Below are 21,319 nucleotides of genomic sequence, written 5' to 3' on the forward strand. Positions count from 1 at the left end.
CATTCAACAAATAATTTTTGAGCAGCTACAACATGCCAAGTATTTTCTAGGTGCCCAGGATACAAAGCTGGGCAACAACAGATACAGTCCCTGCTTTTACAGAGCCGTGGTCTGGAGTTCCTATGGACATCTTGCTGATTAGCCTCCTAGCAACCCAACTGGAGACCTGAGGCCCCTTCCCTTCTTTTAAAACAGTTCTGCTCAACCATTTCACGTCATGTGGAAAATAATTATATTTGTGAGGCATAGTGAGATTTAAAAAAAAATTCTTGCTGGGAAGTGGTGGTGCACACTTTTAAACCCAGCACTTGGGAGACAGAGACAGAAAGATCTGAATTTGAGGCCAGTCTGGTCCACAGAGTGAGTTCCAGGACAGCTGGGCCTACACAGAGGGACCTGTCTCAAACAACAACAACAACAACACAAAACAAAAACAAAGCCGCTCAGATGGACGGGGGTGAGAAGCACGGTGGCTGAGAATGTGGTCTCTGGTGGCTGAACTGAGTTCAAATCCCTAGTCTGCCCCTCTTTTGTCTTCATGACCTCATCTTAAACCCCAAGGCCCTCGTTCCTTCTTCTATCAAATAAAATAATGATGTCCAGTTTGCAAGGTCATGTAAGTACTGACAATCATGAAAGCAGTCCATCAACACAATGCTTAACACATAGTAAATGGCCAGTATTAACACTTAATGGGACAGTAACTGATAGTATGATAGAGGTTCCCGTGAGAATGAATGACCCATCCAGTCTTCTTCTGAGACTTCACCTCCATCCTGTCCTCCACTGCTGACTAGGAACTTTCTCTTCAGTTCAGGGATGGAATTTGGATTCTTTGGCACATCAAGGGAAAGTAGCAGCACTGGGACCTAAAATTGGACCTTTCAGGACCAGAGATGTGGAGACAGCTGTGTGGGAGAATTTCAACAGGACGAAGAGATACTGAAGGCATAAATAAGTCAGGCTTTCCTGGGAGCTGGCCTACAGTTCTCTCAGAGGAAGAGCGGGAAGAGGACCCTGGAATGGAAAGGTAACTCCTGCTGTGAAGGGCACTCACCACAGCCAAACCCCTGCATCCTGGCGGGCCCTATTTCTAGTGTCAAGACCGGAAACAGGAAGGTATACCACCCTCTAACGTGACTTCAGGGAGGAAAGGCAGCCCCCTCCAAACTCTGTAAGCTGCCCAAGGGGAGTCATTAGCAAATCTCTTGAACAGCATCTTTTAGGAAGCACATCCAGATTTGCTTCCACATCTTTGTGGAGGGGCCAACTACACAAGCTGAATAAGAAGCGGTATGTTCATGAAATTTCTCACAAGACACACACAGATGTTCATTATTTAGCAGCATTATTTAGAATTGCTCAAAGAAGAGATAATCCAAATGTTCATCAACTGAAAGATATAGAAAGTACTACATGTTCATAGAATGAAAGATTATTTGGCAAAAAGAAGACATGGAGTATTGACGTATGTTATAACATGGATGAACTAAAAACATCCTGCAGAATGAAAGGAGCCGTCACAAAGGATTAGAAATGATAGGATGCATCTCCTCACATGTCCAGAATAGGCAAATCTAGAGACAAAAAAATCATCCAGTGTTTCCCAGGGCTGGGGGAGATGGGAGGGTTGAGTAGTAACAGCTATGAGGTACGGCGTTTCCTGTGGGGAGAATTTTCTAAGGCTGGCATAGTGGTGCACACCTGTAATCCTAGCACTCAGGAGTGAAGGTAGGTAGACCAGGAATTCAAGGTCATACTCAGCTACACAGCAAACTCAAGGTCAGCTTGGACTACACTGGGACAAAAATGTCTGGAAAAGGGTTGTGTGGAGAGTTGCTAAAGCCACTGCTGTTTTAAGTGGATGAATTCCAGGGTGTGTAAACTGCCTCTACAACCCCATCTTTAAAACAAAGGAGTCAAGCACAGTGACACACACCTGTAAACCCAGAACTGGAGAAGCGAGACACTCGAAGACCTCAGATTCACAGTCAGTTCGGGCTGTATACTGAGACCCTGTCTCAGAGATTAAACAAATAAAAAGCTGGGTGTCTTTCTCTCTGGAAAACAACATAGGACAGAAGGAGGTTGCTTTCCACCATTTTTGAATATTTTGAAATTTATACTATGGGCTTTTGTTATATATTCAAATCTCTCCCCACTCTTGTGTGTGTGTAAAAGTTTGTTTGTTGAGACAGGGTCTGCTGCATGGACATATGCTAGGCTGGCCTCAGACTTGCAGTGAGCTTCCTGTTTTTGCTGCCTAAGTGTTGGATCACAGGTGTTAGCCACTACACTTGGCAAAAATTGTTTAAAATAAGCAATACAGCCTTGCTTCTGAGTCAGACAAACTAGTTCAATTTTTTGCTTTGAACACAGGTTGCATGACTTTTGTCATTTGTTTTATGTAATTTAATATCAGAATCAAAAAAAGATGATTGTTTCTATAGCAAAGAAACATGAGGGTTGCCTGTGATATCCTATGTAAAAATACTTCATATAGGATCCGACACGGGCACACAGTAGGAGTGAAATAAGAAACAGAGGCCTGACTTCCACTTTGGCTCAAAGGTACTCTGACATTCTCTCCCGTCCTTACAGGAGCTGACCTGCTATGCTGTCTCTTATAAAGACCTGCTATGCTGCAGGTGTGCCTACTAAGAACTTCCTCACATCATGGTTACTAAAAGATGGCCCTGGGAGTCATCTACCTGCCTTCGGGCTAACATATCAAGAGACTCTGTGCCCAGAGCCTACAGACGTCCTCTCAGATGGGAAGGTCCTGTGTGGGTGTGAAGCCAACATCTCTTTCGATGAGGACTCTATTCTACCCAGGTGTCTGGCTGGAGGAAAAGCTAGGCTTCTAAAGATCCAATAGCTTGTGTTGGCAGAAATTGTATCCTACATATTGGAAATGCTGTAAATATCATTTTCTAACCAAATGGTTCGATATTCTTAAAAATATAAGTATACTGCCAGGCGGTGGTGGTGCACACCATTAATCCCAACACTCAGGAGGCAGAGACAGGCGGATCTCTGTGAGTTCAAGGCCAACGTGGTCTACAGAGCCAGGCTCCAAAACTACAGAGAAACTGTCTTGAAAAAACAAAATAATAAATACATGAATAAAATAAAATAAATACATACTAAAAAGCTGGGACGCAGCTCAGTGGTAGAGCACTTGATCAGCATGAGTGAAGCTCTAGGTTTAATGGATTCAGTCCCCAGAACCACAAGAACAAAATTCCTCCTCGGGGTACTGAAGGCTTCACCATTAGCAAGAATTCTAGGGAGATTCACTAAGAAATTTCAAAGGGGCCTTCCAGATGCTTAGCTGATGGGGGCACCTGCTGCCAAGCCTGATGACCTCAGTTTGATCCCTCAGCTCCACAGGGTGGAAAGAGAAGCAACTTTGGAAAGCTATCCTCTGACCTCCGACCTCCACGTGCACTCTGTAAGCCTGCCCCTCCCTTCTCTTCTCTCTTTTTGCACAGATGTGTTCTCCCTCTCTCTCTCTCTCTCTCTCTCTCTCTCTCTCTCTCTCTCTCTCTCTCTCTCTAAAATGTACTAAAAAAACCCTTCAAACATCTCTGGAACTCCATGTAAAGCCCCAAATTTCTAGCCAAGGATCTCAGTTTATAAGTCATCTTGGAAAATGACCAGGGGGCTTTTACAATTTGTCACTGTTGTTTCAAGAAAACATTGAGGCCCTGCCCAGGAGGGGTGACTTACTTTGAAGCTGTACCTGACAATGTTCTGGGGTGCATGTGGGTTGTTAGCTGTCAGGATGCGCGTGAACTCCTCCTTCAGCTCCTGAGGGAGAGAAACACCACGAGGGTCATTCATACAGCTCCTCCTCCTGTCTCCTCTGAGGCTTAGACCACCAGGACACCTGCAAGCACTGTTCAGGCTTCTAATTTGCACTATGGAAGAAGCCACATCTGAAGCAGGAGGAGATGAAAGCAGGGGATGGAGTGTGCTCACTCACAGCATCAGTCAGCTCCAGCTGGTCAGGGGGTCGAACTGTGGCTTTGGATTGGGACCAGTCATCTGTCCCTTCTCCCACATCAGTCCCTGAATCTTCATCCTGAACAAAAACACAATAGGCTCAGGGGTGCCCCATTGTTCCATCAAGCAAGTGACGCTGCAGGACCCCCTTTATTCACCAGTCCTCCCTGAAGCTAAGTTCTATCTGTTGTTCACCGAATACAAAATGTCCAACCAACCACTCATGGAAGACTCCAAAGGAACTGCTGATGTTGGGGTTCTCAGTGCCTGGGAGATCATACCCACCTCTATCCTGGGGTCGGGGCTCACCTGAAACACTGTTGTGGGGCTTTGTCCCCAGCAAGGCATCAGAAGAACCAGCTCTTCCTATTGCCTTCCACAAAGTCTAGAAGTGCAAGTCCAGGAACAGCTGACAAAGGCTTTATACAATGTGCTTAGATAGCCAGAGAGCCCAGACCGTTCTCCAACCGCTATCCAAATTTGTACTTGGCCTTCCAATCTGCCACATCAAGATTACTTTAAAAAATGACTCTTAAAACAAATACTGCCTTGTACTCTGCTCCTTTAAGGCAAATGATCAAGGATAGAAGTCTGCATTGCTCCATAGAGTGTTTAATGCCTTGCCAAATGGCCATGGGGTATCTAAAATGCTCATCTTTACCTGCACTCAAGAACATTCAAAACTAAGCAATACTTTTTTCTTCCACAATAAAACTGGAAAACAAGAAGAGCTTTCGGTGTGGAAGGTGGACACCCAGAAATGGGCACAACCTATCTAAAGAATGATGTGGAAATAATTACCCAAGTCTAGTAACTGTTTATATTCTTTGACTCAAATGTTTATATGTAGGAATTTACCATAAGAAAATAACCAGCCAGGCAGTGGTGGTGCATGTCTTTAATCCCAGCACTGGGGGGGGGGCAGATGCAGGTGGATCTCAGTGAGTTCAAGGCCAGCCTGATCTACAAAACAAGTTCCAGGACAGCCAGTGCTACATAAAGAAGCCCTGACTCAAAAAACCAACTCCTCCAGAAAAAAAGAAAAAGAGAATAACCAAAGTGGTGCCCAGAGATACAGGTAATTGAAGGTTGGTCATAATAGTGAAAAGAGGAAATGGTGACATGTTTCGTCTGAAGTGAAGCAGTGATGGAAGACATTATGGTATGGCCTTAAGGGACATATGGTTAAATATTATGCAATAATTTCAAATGATATAATAAAAGTATATTAGCAATGGAAAGTACCCTAAATATTTATATGAGAAACAGGTCATAAAGTAATACATACTGTTTTATTACATTTAAAAATATATATATATGTATATATATCTTATGCACATAAAAATATCTTGGAGGATACAATATTGCTTGTTAAACAAAAGGCTATCCTAGGGTAGTAGTTTAAACATAATTTAAGATTCTTCTAGCTTGTTCAAATTTTCTAAAAATATATGGGTAATACTTTCAATAGACAAAATGCCACTAACATCTTGTTTGGTGAGTGATGGTCTCAGCACTTACTCTTTTCCTGGCTCCTCTGGTCATACTGATACTCTAAAGGGAGGATAAAAACAAAAGGTAAGTCATAGATGCAACAGCATAGCAATAGCATGAATTGTGCGATAAGGAGGATTTGGGCCATGAACTTAGCAGCAAAGTGCTGTGATCCTCCCAGCTCTCAGAAACCACTCTGGGGACACTCTCAATGGCAGCAGGGGCTTCTTGGATGAGCCGGTGAGGATATGTATCTGTGGCAACCCTGTTTTAGTATCACCACACCTAGACCACAACTTAGTACTGTACTGGGAATTTCGTACTTGTAACTGGTTCGTACTTGTAACATTTTTAAATAATTTATTTTTTATTTACATTGGTGTGAGGGTGTCAGATTCCCTGGAACTGGAGTTACAGACAGTTTTGAGTTGCCATGTGGGTGCTGGGGACTGAACTGGAAGAGCAGTCAGTGCTCTTAACCACTGAGGCATCTCTCCAGCCTCCAACAAACATTTTTAAAGTATGTGCTAAGAGCTGAGGATGGAACTTTGTTGGTAGAATGTTAATTATAATGCACGAAACTCTGGATTCTCTTTCTAGTAACACGATAAACCTGGATTGGAAGGCCAATGAGATAGCTCAGTGGGTAGCACTTATTCATAAGACTGGTGACCTGAGTTTGATCCCTGGAACCCCCATGGTAGAAGGAGGGAAGAATCTCCCATAAATTGGTCTCTAACCTCTATATAGGTGCTGTGGTGTGTGCGAGACACACACACACACACACACACACACACATTTGCACAGAACACAGTAACACTTTTGATTCCAGTACTCAGGAAGTAGAGATAAGGGGATCTTTGTGAGTTTGAGACAAGCCCACTATACATAGTGAGTTCTAGGTTAGCCAGGGCTAAATAGTAGGATTGTCAAAAAAAAATCAAACAAATACAAAACAACAAGCAGGCATGGTGGTATAAGCCTGCACTCCCAGCACTGGGAGCTAGTGGCAGGAAAATAAAATAAAGTATATGCCAAATGTTCAGCACTCAACTGGGTAACAATAGGGATTTCAAAGGCATCTTATGTTCATAAACTCTTGTTTTGGGCAAATATAAACCCCATGAAATCTACTGTATCTGCAGCACAGGTAATGCCCAAATATAGAAGGTATACAGAACAGATGAAAGAATCCTATCAAGCCCCATTGGTGATGATAACCTTGAGGAAAAACCTTCCTCTCTGGGCTTCAGTCTCCTCATCAGCGAAAGGTACAGAACGGAGCAAAATGACCTCCAGTTCTATACATTGAAACTTCATGTTCAGGGCCTGGAGTGGTGGGGCTGAAGAGATGCTTCAGCGGTCAAGAGCACGGGCTGCTCTTCTAGAGGACATGGGTTTGACTCCCAGTACCCACATGGAGACGTACAGCTATCTGTAACTCTAGTTCCAAGGGATCCAACACCTCTTCTGACCTCTGAAAGGCAGAGCTGTAACCTGTAACTTTGCAGTTCTCAGGGAGAATGTTATAAAAGGGCGATGCTTCCTCCCATGTTAGGTCTGCCGTGCGGTCCTCACGTGAGCAGATCTGATGCAGGGGTGACGCCCTAGTCCCTCCAGAACCGCCAGCCAAAACAAACCTCTATTCTTACACACTATCCCCAGTATTTGTTATAGAGGCAGAAGTTGTTTAATATATAGCAACATTCTCAATTCAACCTGATAACATTTGTGGAACATGTTTATCTGCTGTGTACTAACCTAAACAGTGGGACAAGGACAGAAAAATGAGATGCCTGGAGGACAGGTGAGTGGCATCAATGCCCATCACTCACTTACTTAGCTTAAGTGGTTTTGAAAACTAGCTCTGTGCCAGGTGGCTAAAGGACTCTATGGGTGGTACCTTCCCAGCTTGAGGCACAGAAAAGACGCCATTTATCTTGTGGGTGTCAACAGCTCAAGATTGTCGAGGTGGAGATTTTTTAACCTTTATTTTTATTTATGTGTATATGCATGTGTGTACGTATGTCCTGTATGTGAGGGAACCCATGAAGTCAGAAGAGACCATAGGAGCCCCAGGGCTGGAGTTACACGTAATTGTGAGCCACCCCATAAGGGTGATGGGAACCACACTCATGTCCTCTGGAAGAGTAGTTAGGACTCTTAACCACGGAGCCCTCTCTCCAGCCTGAGATTTTTTTAAAGGGGAAAACATCAGGTAAGAAAAGAACAATTACACAGACTGTAAAATGCTCCATCAAGCAAAAGTCTAACATAAAATGAAGGGGGTAGAGTAAGCCCTCTATTACAGCTCTCACCATGCCAGGGCTTTTGGGAAAGGACTGGATGGTGAAAAGGAGGAAGGGGTTGTAGGAGAAGAAAGGAAAGCACATGTCAGCCAGGGCTGGAATTCTGCCTGGGAAGGCAGGCAGCAGGATTCACATTTCAGCTAGGTTTGAGCCAAGGTTTCCAGTCATGCCCAGGCCCTATGAGCTCTCCTTAAACAGCTCTGATCTCTAAGGTTTGAAGCATCACAACATCCAACAACTCTCTGGCCCATAACAGAGCACTAAAGGGCGGTCCTACCCAGACGACCGGCCTCAAGCAGAAAACAGGACCCAATCACCACTGTGGACGTGTCCAGTCACCACTGCCCTGTGGGTGTGTCCTATTACACTGTCCTGTAAATGTCTGTAACACATTTATCTGGCAATGAAAGAAATGACAAGGCGTTTTGAGTGTGATTGGTTTTGGCAGTTGGAAATATTTCAATTAACACACTATAAAAGCCACACTATAATAAATGCAAAACAGGCCAATGAAATCAGCTACAGTCCTGACTTCCCAACCATGGCAAAGGAGATTGAATGTCAGGCTGCCACTTCGGGCCCTTGGTCTTCCAGAAGGAGACGCCCGAGACAGACAAGCCTGAATTCCTGAAAAGCTTTTGATGGTTGCTTCCAGAAGCCATCAAACCGCAAAAGAAGAAAGCCCAGGCTCCTTCCCTAGGCCCTCAGTCTAGCCCCATGTCTCCATTCCAGCCTCTCCCACCCCTCCTACATCAGAACTTTGAAGGGCAATCAATCAAGGCAACTAGTAGTCCCTGAGGCTGGCCTGAGACTTCCCGCCTCCCACCTTTGAGTGCTTTTCCCTATGCTGACACCGCTGCCTAATAAAGACCCACTCACCCGCCTCTGCTTCATCTAACTCTCCTTCCCACCCTTCTCCTCCCTCCCTCCCTCCTCCTAAGCAGGCTACCTTCCACTTTTTATTACCACACAAGCACTGGCTGGTGTGAGATTAAGGACCCAATTAGTCTTTAATTAGGCACGCTATTGTCTCTTTGGTTGTACAAAAGGGGATAGGACTCTGAGAAGAATCATAATACTGCAGTACATACGGGAGGTGGCTTAGAAATTCCAGCACAAACGGCCTGCTATTCTTGCACCATTGTTCCAAGAAGGCCCTCTTCTCTTGGGCAGGCTATTAGATCTGGTCACCTGAAGCTGTCTATGGAGCAAGGCAGGAAGTGTGCCCAGCCCACTATGGCAAGCTATGTGACTCTGGTCATTAGTGAGATGTCAGGTATCCCAGCCTGAATGCCTTTACAGTTGAAATCCTTCTATTCTTATTGCCTAACTACATTTAGTTTTCCTGTCTCCAATCTCTCTCCCCTCTAATTATATCATTAACACCATTTTCATCTAGTGGGCACTTGCTTTGGGATAGTTATTCACTGAACTATTTATATATGTTATCGCATTTAATATTTATAATCAGCCTATGGGGTTGGAGCCACATTATCCCCACTTTACACAGGAGGAGATAATTTAGAGATGGGGAAACTGATCCTAATGTAACACGGTAGAGACCATACTTTTAGTCACTATCGTCTTCCTGAAATGTAAATCTGATCATGCCACCCCCTTGATTTCAAGTCCCCAAGAACGCTCCACTGGGTAGGAGAGGGAGACCAAGCCTCTGCCATGGCCTCGCTCCTTTCCTTCTCATGGCCTTAGAGGATCCCCAGTGTAGGCAGGAAGGCATGGAAGCAGCGATACGGAGCCTGTGTGTCTGATGTCAGACGTGCCCCCTGCAGCCTTTCCTGCAGGTGACAGTGGCTTACCTACCAAAGGCTGCCACATAAAATGGCTTCTCTTCTGGAGAAGGAGTGCTGGGTATCCTGTCCAGCTGAGAAGGTGGCCCAAAGAAGCCCTTGAGATGGCCCAAAAGGCAGCCAAGGAGACATGAAGAAAAGAGGCTTTTGTGCAAAAACAAAAGGAACAGTAGCCTGGCCACAGGTGAAGCTAAGAGTTTCAGCAAAAAGTAAGTTCTCTGTCCTAAGATGAAGGTGACCCTGATCCCATTCCCATCTAAACATTTTTTGTCATCGAAACCCACAATGAAATGGTGTCTTGGAGTATGTCATACATTTAATAATTAAGTCTGTAGAAAGGAAAAAAAGTCTCTCTCTTTCTCCATTCTATGTGCCCCACTTCCTGAGTCATCTGACTTTCCTGTTGTATGCTAAGCATTTTGGCCCCTTACCTGAACACCAACCGCAATGTGTGGCCACAATTAGCGCCCTTCTGTCAGGCAGGCCTCCCTCCTTAAGATGCTGCCTTTCCGTATACACACCTTTAATCCCAGCACTCAGGAGGCAGAGGCAAGCGGATCTCTGTGAGTTCAAGGCCAGCCTGGTCTACAGGGCGAGTTCCAGGGCTCCACAGAGAAACCCTGTCTCAAAACAAACAAACAGAACAACAAAGGTGCCGCTTCTCTGCACACCAGGCATAGAACTGGGTCACCTGCTCGGCTTGGCACGCTTTTGCATGATCTTTAGACTAAGATTACTCCTAGACTAGTCTTTTGAGGACCCACAATAGGCAGCTTACAACTGCCTGTAACTCCAGATCCAGGAGCATCCAATGCCTCTGGCCTTTGTAGACATCTGCATTCCCATGCAAGTACATATATACATTAATAATAATAATAAGTCTTTAAAAAGTCAATCTCTTGGCCCTGTCTGACTTCCAGCGCTGTCCCTGTTTATACACAGCCTTCAGTGTAGCCCCAGTATGTCCTAGGATGCTGGAGAAAGCCAGAGGGCAAAGAGCAGTTTCCAGAGCTGTAGACGGGAAGTGAGAGAGAACCAGACAGCTAACAAAAGACCTTCTCATTATAGCAGTAATGAGCCTAGATCTGCTCACTTGGCACAGTGCAGAAAGGGGAGAGGAGAGGGGAAGCGGCAGTGGAATGGGCTGGCCACACCAGCATCCTTAGCTGCAGACCAGCGAGCTCTCACTCGGGTAGGCACTCTGCATGAGGCATGAGGCAGTCATTACATTACACTTGCTCCTCAGAGGCTCCCTACAACGCAGGTAAAACAGCTCTCATTTAAAGACAAGGCTCTTGAGAACAGTTCATATAAATGATGCTCACAACGCAAGGGTACATTGAAAACAAACTTTCTAGTCATTGTAAGTGATGGCGATTATTACCACCCACTGTGCATTTACCAGCACTTAGAATTAATTTGTTTTCTGACTGTTTAGATGCAGTATAAGCAGCCTACCTGTCCCTGTCCCTGAGTGTAATTTAGGGTAAAGAAATTAATTTAAAACTCCACCCCCTCTGGTTTTTCGATAGAGGTTTCTCTGTGTGGCTGTCCTGGAACTTGCTTTGTAGACCAGACTGGCTTCGAGCTCAAGAGATCCACCTGCCTCTGCCTCCCAAGAACTGGATTAAAGGTCTGCACCACAACTGCCCAATAAGTGAAAAGTAAATCGTAAATATATATATGCACATGCCTTTAATCCCAGCACTTGGGAGGCAGAGGCAGCCAGACTTCTGTGAATTAAAGGCCAGCCTCATTTATATAGTGAGTCCCAGGCCACCCAGGCCTACGCAGTGAAACCTGCCAAAAAAAAATGTAAGCTATTTCTCATCATGTTAAAAATGAGGGTGTAATTAGATGGAGCCATGGAGAGGAAGTGTAGGCTTCGAAGTCAACCCTACCTTGAGTATTCAGTGTGTTGCAGACTAATTCCCTGACTCTAGGAGAAATATTAGCCTTTTCCACCTCAGGATCTTTGTCTTGAAAACATGTATCACAGCAATCTCCTCTCAGACAGGCTGGTGAGGATTCAATGCACAGAAAGCGTAGCGTGCGCCTGTCTGACAAATGGTGGCTGGAAATGGCTCTTCCCTAAGCCATGCAGGTTCTGTATGCATGCGCCTTAGCCCATTAGGAGGCACTCACTCTAGGAACGACTACAGGTTCTGTATGCATGCGCCTTAGCCCATTAGGAGGCACTCACTCTAGGAACGACTACAGGTTCTGTATACATGCGCCTTAGCCCATTAGGAGGCACTCACTCTAGGAACGACTACAGGTTCTGTATACATGCGCCTTAGCCCATTAGGAGGCACTCACTCTAGGAACGACTACAGGTTCTGTATACATGCGCCTTAGCCCATTAGGAGGCACTCACTCTAGGAACGACTACAGGTTCTGTATACATGCGCCTTAGCCCATTAGGAGGCACTCACTCTAGGAACGACTAGTCTTCAGCAGCTTAGATGTCACTGAAAAACTCAATGCAGCTGCAACTACATGGTTGCTCCTGGAAAGAGGGGCTCGAAGGCATGCAAACCCACAAACATTGTTTCCTCTTTCCTGGGGCCCAAGAGACTGTGTTGACCATTTCAGTTGTCTTGGTCCTTATTTTAAAACTCACTAACAGGTTTCCATTAAGCTAAATTGAAACTAAATACCTCACCAGCTTGCAGCTTCAGTTTCTAAAGGAATAAAGTAGAAGCCCTCAGTCCCAAAGGAATGTCGATTCACCAACACATCTTCATCCAACTACAATGAGTACATTTCAAATCCAGGAGCCCAGGAACACAGAAGCGCGCAGTAAGTCTCATGAGAGGCCTGGAGTTTTGGAACGGTGGTATGCAGGGTAACACACACACAGTCACACACTGTTCTGAGAGAATGAATTGATGCAAATGTTTTTAGGGTAATTTGGTAATGCATACCAAAATTTAAAATACATGTATGTCAGGGGTGGGAAGATGACTCAACACTTAAGAGCATTGGCTACTCTTCTAGAGAACTGGGGTTCAATTCCCAGCACCCAAATGCTGGCTCGTATCTGTCCATAACTCCAGTTCCAGGGATACTATGTCCTCTTCTGACCTCCACAGGCACCAGCCATGCAGACAAAGCATCCTTACACATGAAATAAAATTAAGTTTAAATTTTTAGAATTCATATATCTCTGTTTAGTAACCTTACTTTGAGTCTGTCTCATAGAAACTTCTTCTGCCTTCTACTTCTTGAAAACTTGGTGGTTTGTAAGTCAAATGTATTTACAGCATTATTACAATACTGATAAATATTCATCAAGAACACCTAGTTAAATATAATGAAGAAAGTTCAGTCCATAAAGTTCTTGCTGCACAAGAATGTGGATCTAAATTCAATCCCCAGAATGCACATAAAATAGTCATGGTGATGCATGTTTGTGATCTTTTGCTAGGGAGGGAAAGATGACAGGATTCCCAGGGCTCTCTGGCTAGCCAAAGTAGCCTAATTTATGAGCCCTCCCTAGGTCCCAGTGAGAGATTCTGTCTTTAAAAAAAAGAGAGAGATGGCTCAGCCGTTAAAGGCTCATAACCAAAACCATAAGAGTTCAGTTCTCAGCATCCATAGCTGTCTCTCATTTCAGTACTCAAGAGGCAGAGGTAATTGGATCTCTGTGAGTTTCAGGCCAGCCTGGTCTACAAAGAGAGTTCCAGGGCTACACAGAGAATCCCTGTCTCAAAAAAAGGGGGGGGGGCTGGGCGTTGGTGGCGCATGCCTTTAATCCCAGCACTCGGGAGGCAGAGGCAGGTGGATCTCTGTGAGTTCGAGGCCAGCCTGGTCTACAAGAGCTAGTTCCAGGACAGCCTCCAAAGCCACAGAGAAACCCTGTCTCGAAAAAACAAAAAACAAACAAACAAAAATAAAACAGAAACAAAACAAAACAGAAGGCTACCCCAAGGAACAACACCCAAGGTTGACCACTAGCTTCTACCTACAAGTGGAAGAAAGGACTATAGATGTATAAAGAAATGTCAACCAGGACCAGGTAAAAGCCCATAATGCACATGTCTGACAAGCCGGGTTTGATCCCAGAACCCAAGTAAAGATGGAAAGGCAGAACTGACTCCACACACACACACACACTTGAATGCACACCTACAAAAACATACAAACAGCAAAGTCTAGCAATTCAATAACATATTGTACATATGTTAGGAAAGAATGACTGTTGCACAGCATGATGATGATAGTTTACAGGGCACTGAATTTTTAAAATATTTGTTTATTTCTTTTATTGTATGTGTATGAGTGTTCTGACTATATGCATGTATATGCACTATGTGTGTGCTTGTTGCTAGTAGAAGCCAGAAAATGGTACAGGATCCCCCAAAACTGGAATAAAGGATGGCTGTAAACTGCCACATGGATGCTGGGAATTGAACCCAGGTCTTCTGCAAGAGCAGCCAGAGCTGGAACCATCTCTCCAGCTCCCAGAGTGCACTGCATTTAACTTTTTTCTTCTTTTCTTTTTTTTAGGGGGGGTTGTGTGCCTTCTCACATATGACTAGTATTCTTGAAAACTGTTAAAAGAGTAAAATTTAACTATTAATACATATACTAAAGGTAACCATGTGAGGTAATGCACACTAGTCAACTCAACTTAATTATTCTAAATGTGTGCATACTTCAAAATATGTTGTAGCCAGGCATGGTATCACATGCCTTTAATGCCAGCACTCGGGAGGCAGAGGCAAGTGGATCTCTGTGAGTTAGAGGCCAGCCTGGTCCACATAGTGATTTTTAGGAAAACCAGGGCCACACAGAAACCTTGCCTCAAAAACAAACAAACAAAATTGATATATAACATTAATTTAAAAGCAGACTATTAAAAATTAAAAGAAATAAGTACATAGTCACATGTTGTATAAAACTCCCCAAAGTGTATTATTAAAGAAAGAGTGGGTATAGGGGCTGAGAGGTGGCTCAGTGGTTAAGGAGCACTGGCTGCTCTTGCAGAGAGCCAGGTTCAATTCCCAGCATCTGCATGGCAACTCACACCTGTCTGTAACTCCAGCTTCTTCTGGTCTCCATGGGAACCAGGCATGCATGTGACTTGTATGGTAGGTAAAACACTCATACACATAACAATGCATTTTTAATAAAAAAGGGAGTGGGTGTGGACTATGAAACTAGGTTGGGGGTCAAAGGGAACAAGACATATTGGAAAACGGGGCCTTGAAAGCAGAATGGAGATGACTGAAGAGAAAGACACAAGGGAGGGAGAGGGGATGGGGGAGGAGAGGTGGGAAGAAATGACAAATTTGTCTGACAAATGCTATAATGGGACCTAATTATTTATAAGATGATAAAAATGAAAAATAAAATGAAGCTTTGTAGTGCTTAACAAACAAGCAGCCAGTTATAGGGGTTAAGCGTGACACACAGCAGAGCATTTGTGAGGCCCTAAGCTTGATCCCTAACACAGGACAAGGAAGAGAGAAGACTAAGGAAAAAGAAAAGAAAGAAGAGGGAGGAAAAAGAAATAATAAAGAAAAAACCACACAAGTTACAGGAAGTTACTTCAAGAGTATGTGTCTGGGGGCAGAGAGATGTCTCAGTGGGTAAAGTCATCTGCCATCAGAAACCAGTGGACAAGAAAGAGAGACAAAAAGCCCAGCCCTGGGGCACCCTGGAAGCCACTAAGGGCAAAAGCCAACTAACTCTATGTGTCTCTTCCCAGACAAGGGTGCAGGAGACAAAGAAGTGTCTAGTCTAAAAGATAAGAGCTCAGAGTCTGAAATGATGGCCCAGGAGACACAGATGTTTGATGTCAAGCCTATGGACACTGGGATTTCATGGTGGACAGAGAGTAATGATTCCCCCAAGCTGTCCTCTGACTTCCTCATGGACACTCACATGTATGCATTCACTCATGCACAATAAATAACAAATGAATGAATGAATGAGGAAAAGAAGGGGTCAGAAGAAGACAAAGCTTCAGAGCAAGCCAGCTGGATTCCTGGCTCTGCCACATACTGTACGTGGTCATTGAACAGGCACTCTCACTCTAGACCCTGTACGTGGTCACTGAACAGGAGCTCTCTAGACACTGTACGTGGTCACTAACAGACGCTCTCTAGACACTGTACGTGGTCACTGAACAGGAGCTCTCTCTCTAGACACTGTACGTGGTCACTAACAGACGCTCTCTAGACACTGTACGTGGTCACTGAACAGGAGCTCTCTCTCTAGACACTGTACGTGGTCACTAACAGACGCTCTCTAGACACTGTACGTGGTCACTAACAGACGCTCTCTAGACACTGTACGTGGTCACTGAACAGGAGCTCTCTCTCTAGACACTGTACGTGGTCACTAACAGACGCTCTCTAGACACTGTACGTGGTCACTAACAGACACACTCTAGACACTGTACGTGGTCACTAACAGACGCTCTCTAGACACTGTACGTGGTCACTAACAGACGCTCTCTAGACACTGTACGTGGTCACTGAACAGACGCTCTCTAGTCACTGTACGTGGTCACTGAACAGGAGCTCTCTCTCTAGACACTGTACGTGGTCACTAACAGACGATCTCTAGACACTGTACGTGGTCACTAACAGGCGTTCTCTAGACACTGTACGTGGTCACTAACAGACGCTCTCTAGACACTGTACGTGGTCACTAACAGACGCTCTCTAGACACTGTACGTGGTCACTGAACAGGAGCACTCTAGACACTGTACGTGGTCACTGAACAGGAGCTCTCTCTCTAGACACTGTACGTGGTCACTGAACAGACGCTCTCTAGTCACTGTACGTGGTCACTGAACAGGCGCTCTCTAGACACTGTACATGGTCACTGCACAGGAACTCTGTAGACCCTGTACGTGGTCACTGAACAGGAACTCTCTCTAGACACTGTACGTGGTCACTGAACAGGCGCTCTCTAGTCCTCACTCTTGTCTGTAGAGCAGGGAAGAGTGTCAGTGTCCTCCTACAGAACTGAGGTAAGGACAAGTAGCACACAAAGAATACTCAGCCAAGCCCAGCACCACGAAGTCCTCAGTATCAGTTGTAATAGGCTTTCCCAGTTCCCAAATCATATCATGGATACTCTATTAGTTATGAATGTCCAGCCTTAGTTTAGGCTTGTCCCACTATCTCTTATAACTTAATTTAACCTGTTTCTCTTCATCTACAGTTAGCCTCGGTGCTTTTTATCTTTCTTTCATTCCATATATCCTACTTTCCCACTTCCTCCGGGTCTGGCTGGCTGGCCCTGGGCATCTCCCTCTCTTTCTCCCTTCTTTTCTCAAGCCTAGATTCCTCCTCTTACTTATTCTCTGCCTGCTGGCCCCACCTATCCCTCTACTGCCTAGCTATTGGCCATTCAGCTTTTTATTAGACCAATCAGGTGGCTTAGGTAGGCAAGGTGAAACAAATGCAACCCATCTTTACATAGTTAAACCATTATTCTGTGGCTTAGGTTTTACAGCTGCTATTACTATTACACCACAGTCCACTACACAAGGCAACCAGGCTCTGTCTGAGGGCAAACACAGATAACTGAAGAGTGCTTTGTTCTGGGCCCAAGAAGCATCTATTAGAGAGCAGTCTGTAATTCTTGGGTTGTCACAGCAAGAAAAGTGATTCGTATTATTTAGCATCTTTCAATTCACCACTCAAATCCCATTTGACCCTTACAACAATTTTCAGTGATTGGATGCTGTATTTGTCAATTTTTTTTCTGAATCTAGAGATGCCATCATATGAATTTTCTCCTTTATTCTGTTATGTCAAGAAAGACTTTGATTTTTTTTATGTTAAGCTGATTTGAGCTCTTGTACATTCTTGAAATAAACCACACTTGGTCTAATATGTTGTTCTTTTGATATATTTCTGAAACAGATTTAATAATAGTTTGTCAAATTCTTTTTTGCACTGATATTCCTAAAGATCAGTTTGCAATTCTCTTCATGTATAATAGCTTGGTTTTGCTATCAGGTTTCTGCTACATCACTCTGTTTTTAAAAGGATGCCATGTGAGATAGGGGTTTTGCTGTTTTGTTTCGTATTATTTTATTTGCGATAGGGTCTCTTTACCCATGCTGGCCTTGAACTTTGTTTCTCCTTCTATGGCTTTCTGGGTAGCTGGAGTTACAGTTCATGCCACCACGCCTGGAAAGTCTGGAGTTCTTTGCTCCCAATCATTTACACCTAAAGTTTCTTTTGGGGGAGATTTTAAGTCATGAATTCAGTTCTTTAATAGATGGAGTATTTTCCATTTCTTCTTACATCAATTGAGGTGAATTGCATTTTTTCAAGAAGTTTGTCCATTTTGTATTTATTGATGAATTTACTACGCAATGTTGCTGATAATATTCTCCTACTATTCATTTAATACCTACAGGACCTGATACTAACTACTGTATCTTTTTTAAAATCTTGATAAACCTTGGTAATTCTTATAAAAGAATCAACGTTGTGGAGCCCAATCACAATGGATACGTCAGCAACACGATGTATCAGGTAAGCTCAGGGACATTGTGAAAGAAGGTGCAGAAAGATGGCAAAAGCCAAAGGACAAGGGGGTCTGCCGTGAGACACCCGAAGCCCATGTGTGAAGTCTCACCATCATGAGCTGCACAGGACAGCAACAGTAGACATGCCAAAGAAGACAGTGGAAAGACCATCAGGCCTCAACTCTACACATAGAACTACAAGAAACTAAGGAAATAGGAATTTTTTTTCCAGGAAAGAACACACAAATTGGCTAGCCAATACAAAGGGTCAATCTTGTATGCATACATCCAAGAAAAATTACACAGACTGAGCAGGCTGTATTTAGCAATTTATATGTATATACATATATATTTATGCATGTAACAACAATTAATAAAAAAGGCCATGAATTTGAAAGAGATCAAGGAGCGCTATCTGAGAGGTTTGAAGGGAGGACAGGGAAGGAGAAAATGATGTAATTATGTTACAATCTCAAAAATAAAAGAAATAACAAAAATCAACTTTATTACTTGTTCAAAGAATCAACTTCTGACTCTGCTAAACTTTTTTCTTTCCAGGCTTCTCTGAAACAATAAAATGAGTTAATTCATTTAGGTTTGATTTTCTTACTTTTCTATGTTCTTTAACATTTTCACACCACTTATTTATTTATTTATTTATTATCACAGCACACATGTGGAGGTCGGAGGACAGCTTTTGGGGAGTTAGTTCTCTCCTTCCACTGTGTGGGTCCCAGGGACTGAACTTAAGCCATCAGTCTTGACAAGTGTCTGAACCCACTGAACCATCTCACTGGCCTCTTTCTTTCTTTTCTTCTCTCTCTCTCTCTCTCTCTCTCTCTCTCTCTCCCTTCCTTTTCTTTCTTTTTTTTTCTTTTTTTGGTTTTTTGAGACAGGGTTTCTGTAGATTTGGAGGCTGTCCTGGAACTCACTCAGTAGACCAGGCTGGCCTCAGAACTCACAGAGATCTGCCTGCCTCTGCTTCCCAAGTGCTGGGATTAGAGGCGTAAGCCACCAATGCCCGGCTTCACTGGCCTCTTTCTTAAAGGTTAATTTCATTTTTACTCATGTGTACATGTGTGTTGGTCGGAGTTATAGGTGGCTGTGAACTACCTGGTATGTGTGCTAGGAACTGAACTCAGGTCCTTCAGAAAGGCGGCACACACTCTGCACTGCTGAATAGCAGCCCAGCCCTCTCTGGCCCTCGACGATGTTCTTAAACTGGAAGCAGGATCTAAGCCTTCCTTCTTCCCTGCAGAGCATTTAAAAAGCCATGCTTTTCTAGGAAGCCCCATTCTAGCAGCATCTCACAATTTTCATATATTTTTCTTAACTTTGGTTAACGATGTTTTCTAATTTCTCTTGTGGGTTTGTTTGGTTTTATTTTTTGTTTTGTTTGTTTGTCCATGGGTCATTTAGAAATATGTTCTTTACTGTCCACCTCTGTTTTGCCTGAACTGTGCTGAAATGTCTTGTCCTTGGTGGACATATTAAATTGTGATTGAGTTAAAATCTGCAGGAACTCAATCTTTAGAATCATGGTAAGTAATGCCAGTGCAAAGTTGATCTCTGGAAACACTCCGCAGTCCTTGAGTGTAACATTCTATAAATGTTAATTAGGTCAAGTTGGTTGACAGTACAGTTCAGACTTTCTGTATCTCTCAATTAGTGAGAGAAGAGTGCTAAAAATCTATACTTATTTCTCTATTTTTCTATCACTCTTTAGTTCTGTCAATTCTTTTTTTTTTTTTGGTTTTTCGAGACAGGGTTTCTCTGTGGCTTTGGATGCTGTCCTGGAACTCGCTCTGTAGACCAGGCTGGCCTCGAACTCACAGAGATCCACCTGCCTCTGCCTCCCGAGTGCTGGGATTAAAGGCGTGCGCCACCACCGCCCGGCAGTTCTGTCAATTCTTAATTCATGTATATTCTAGTAACAGAACCTCACTTTATGGGTTATTTCCTCTTTCTTGAATTAACCTTTATACATCATAAAATGGGAATCGTTCTTATTTTGAAAGTTACTTTATTTAATAAAGAAAGTTGCTTATACTTTGCCATCTGCATTGCATACCGTTGTCGTCATTGTCATCGTCATCATCGTCATTATCATTATTATAGATGGGGCCTTAGGTAACTCAGTCTGGTCTTGAACTCACTGTGTAGCCACAAGACTGGATTACTCCTGATCTTCCTGCCTCTACCTCAGAAGTGTTGTGATATGGATATATACCATCCCTGGCTTACACCTTTCATACTCTTTATGTCTTTACATATAAACTCTATCTCTACAACATATAGCGTGGATGTGAGCTTTTTCCCCTAGCCTGATGAACTCTACATCTAGAGTTCATTGATTGGCATGACTGTCTTTACTATGTTGCTGCTGTGTGTGTGTGTGTATGTGGGGTATGGTATGTTGCTTTTTTTGCTTTTTATTTTTCACCATTTCATTTTTATTCATGCTTTGCAACTTTGCGTGTGTATTAATTGAAGAAAATTACATGTTCTACTTCATTTTCTTGGCTGGTTTTTCATCTGTACCTCTTTGTAGTTGTATATGTCTGCATTTGTTGGAAGGTCTACAATATGCACTTTCTGCCAAGAATAACACACTAAACTAGGCGTGGCAGTACATGCCTGTAATCCCAGCACTTGGGACACAAAGAACAAAGGATCAAGAGTTAAAGGCTGGCACTGAGTACATAACAAATTTCTGGCCATCCTTGGCTACATCAGACTGTCTCAAGAAAGCACAAAACAACAGAAAAGAACATCAGACCGCTTTACCCTTCACAATGCAGTTACCATCTACTAAGAATAAATAGCATACCACTTCACAATGCAGTAATACTGGATTCATGCTTTGTTTTGTAGTCAAAGTCTTGAGTTATCAGACCTTAAATTCCACCTACCAATACAGAAGTATATCACTGAGCCCACTTGCAAAAACTTGACATTATAATTCCATTTATCACCACTACCTTCAACCTATATTGTCACATATTTCATTTTCACATAGATTATGGGCCCCACCTGACAATAATAGTTACTTTTTCATTAAATAGCCCCACACCCTTTAAAAATTAATAGAAGGGTAGGGGAAGCTAGCATTTTGCCTTTACCAGCATGTTTCCTATTACCAATGCACCTGGTCTTGATGTATAATGATAATAAATCCTCTCAGATTTGGTTTAGT

General features: G+C 43.5%; 1 protein-coding gene across 1 annotated transcript in view; it reads right to left on the reverse strand.

The window, feature by feature from the left end:
* The window catches only part of Dnai1 (dynein axonemal intermediate chain 1), a 69,722-nt gene that overhangs the window by 36,660 nt on the left and 11,743 nt on the right, over positions 1-21,319 (reverse strand). Inside the window, exons 2-4 of the mRNA XM_040739943.1 lie at positions 5,530-5,562; positions 3,989-4,087; positions 3,733-3,813 (exon numbers count right to left, since the gene is read on the reverse strand). Coding sequence (XP_040595877.1) covers positions 3,733-3,813; positions 3,989-4,087; positions 5,530-5,562 — 213 coding nt within the window. The remainder of the gene's footprint in view (positions 1-3,732; positions 3,814-3,988; positions 4,088-5,529; positions 5,563-21,319) is intronic.

This window comes from Mesocricetus auratus, unplaced genomic scaffold, assembly GCF_017639785.1.
Source record: "Mesocricetus auratus isolate SY011 unplaced genomic scaffold, BCM_Maur_2.0 Super-Scaffold_6730, whole genome shotgun sequence".
NCBI lineage: Eukaryota > Metazoa > Chordata > Mammalia > Rodentia > Cricetidae > Mesocricetus > Mesocricetus auratus.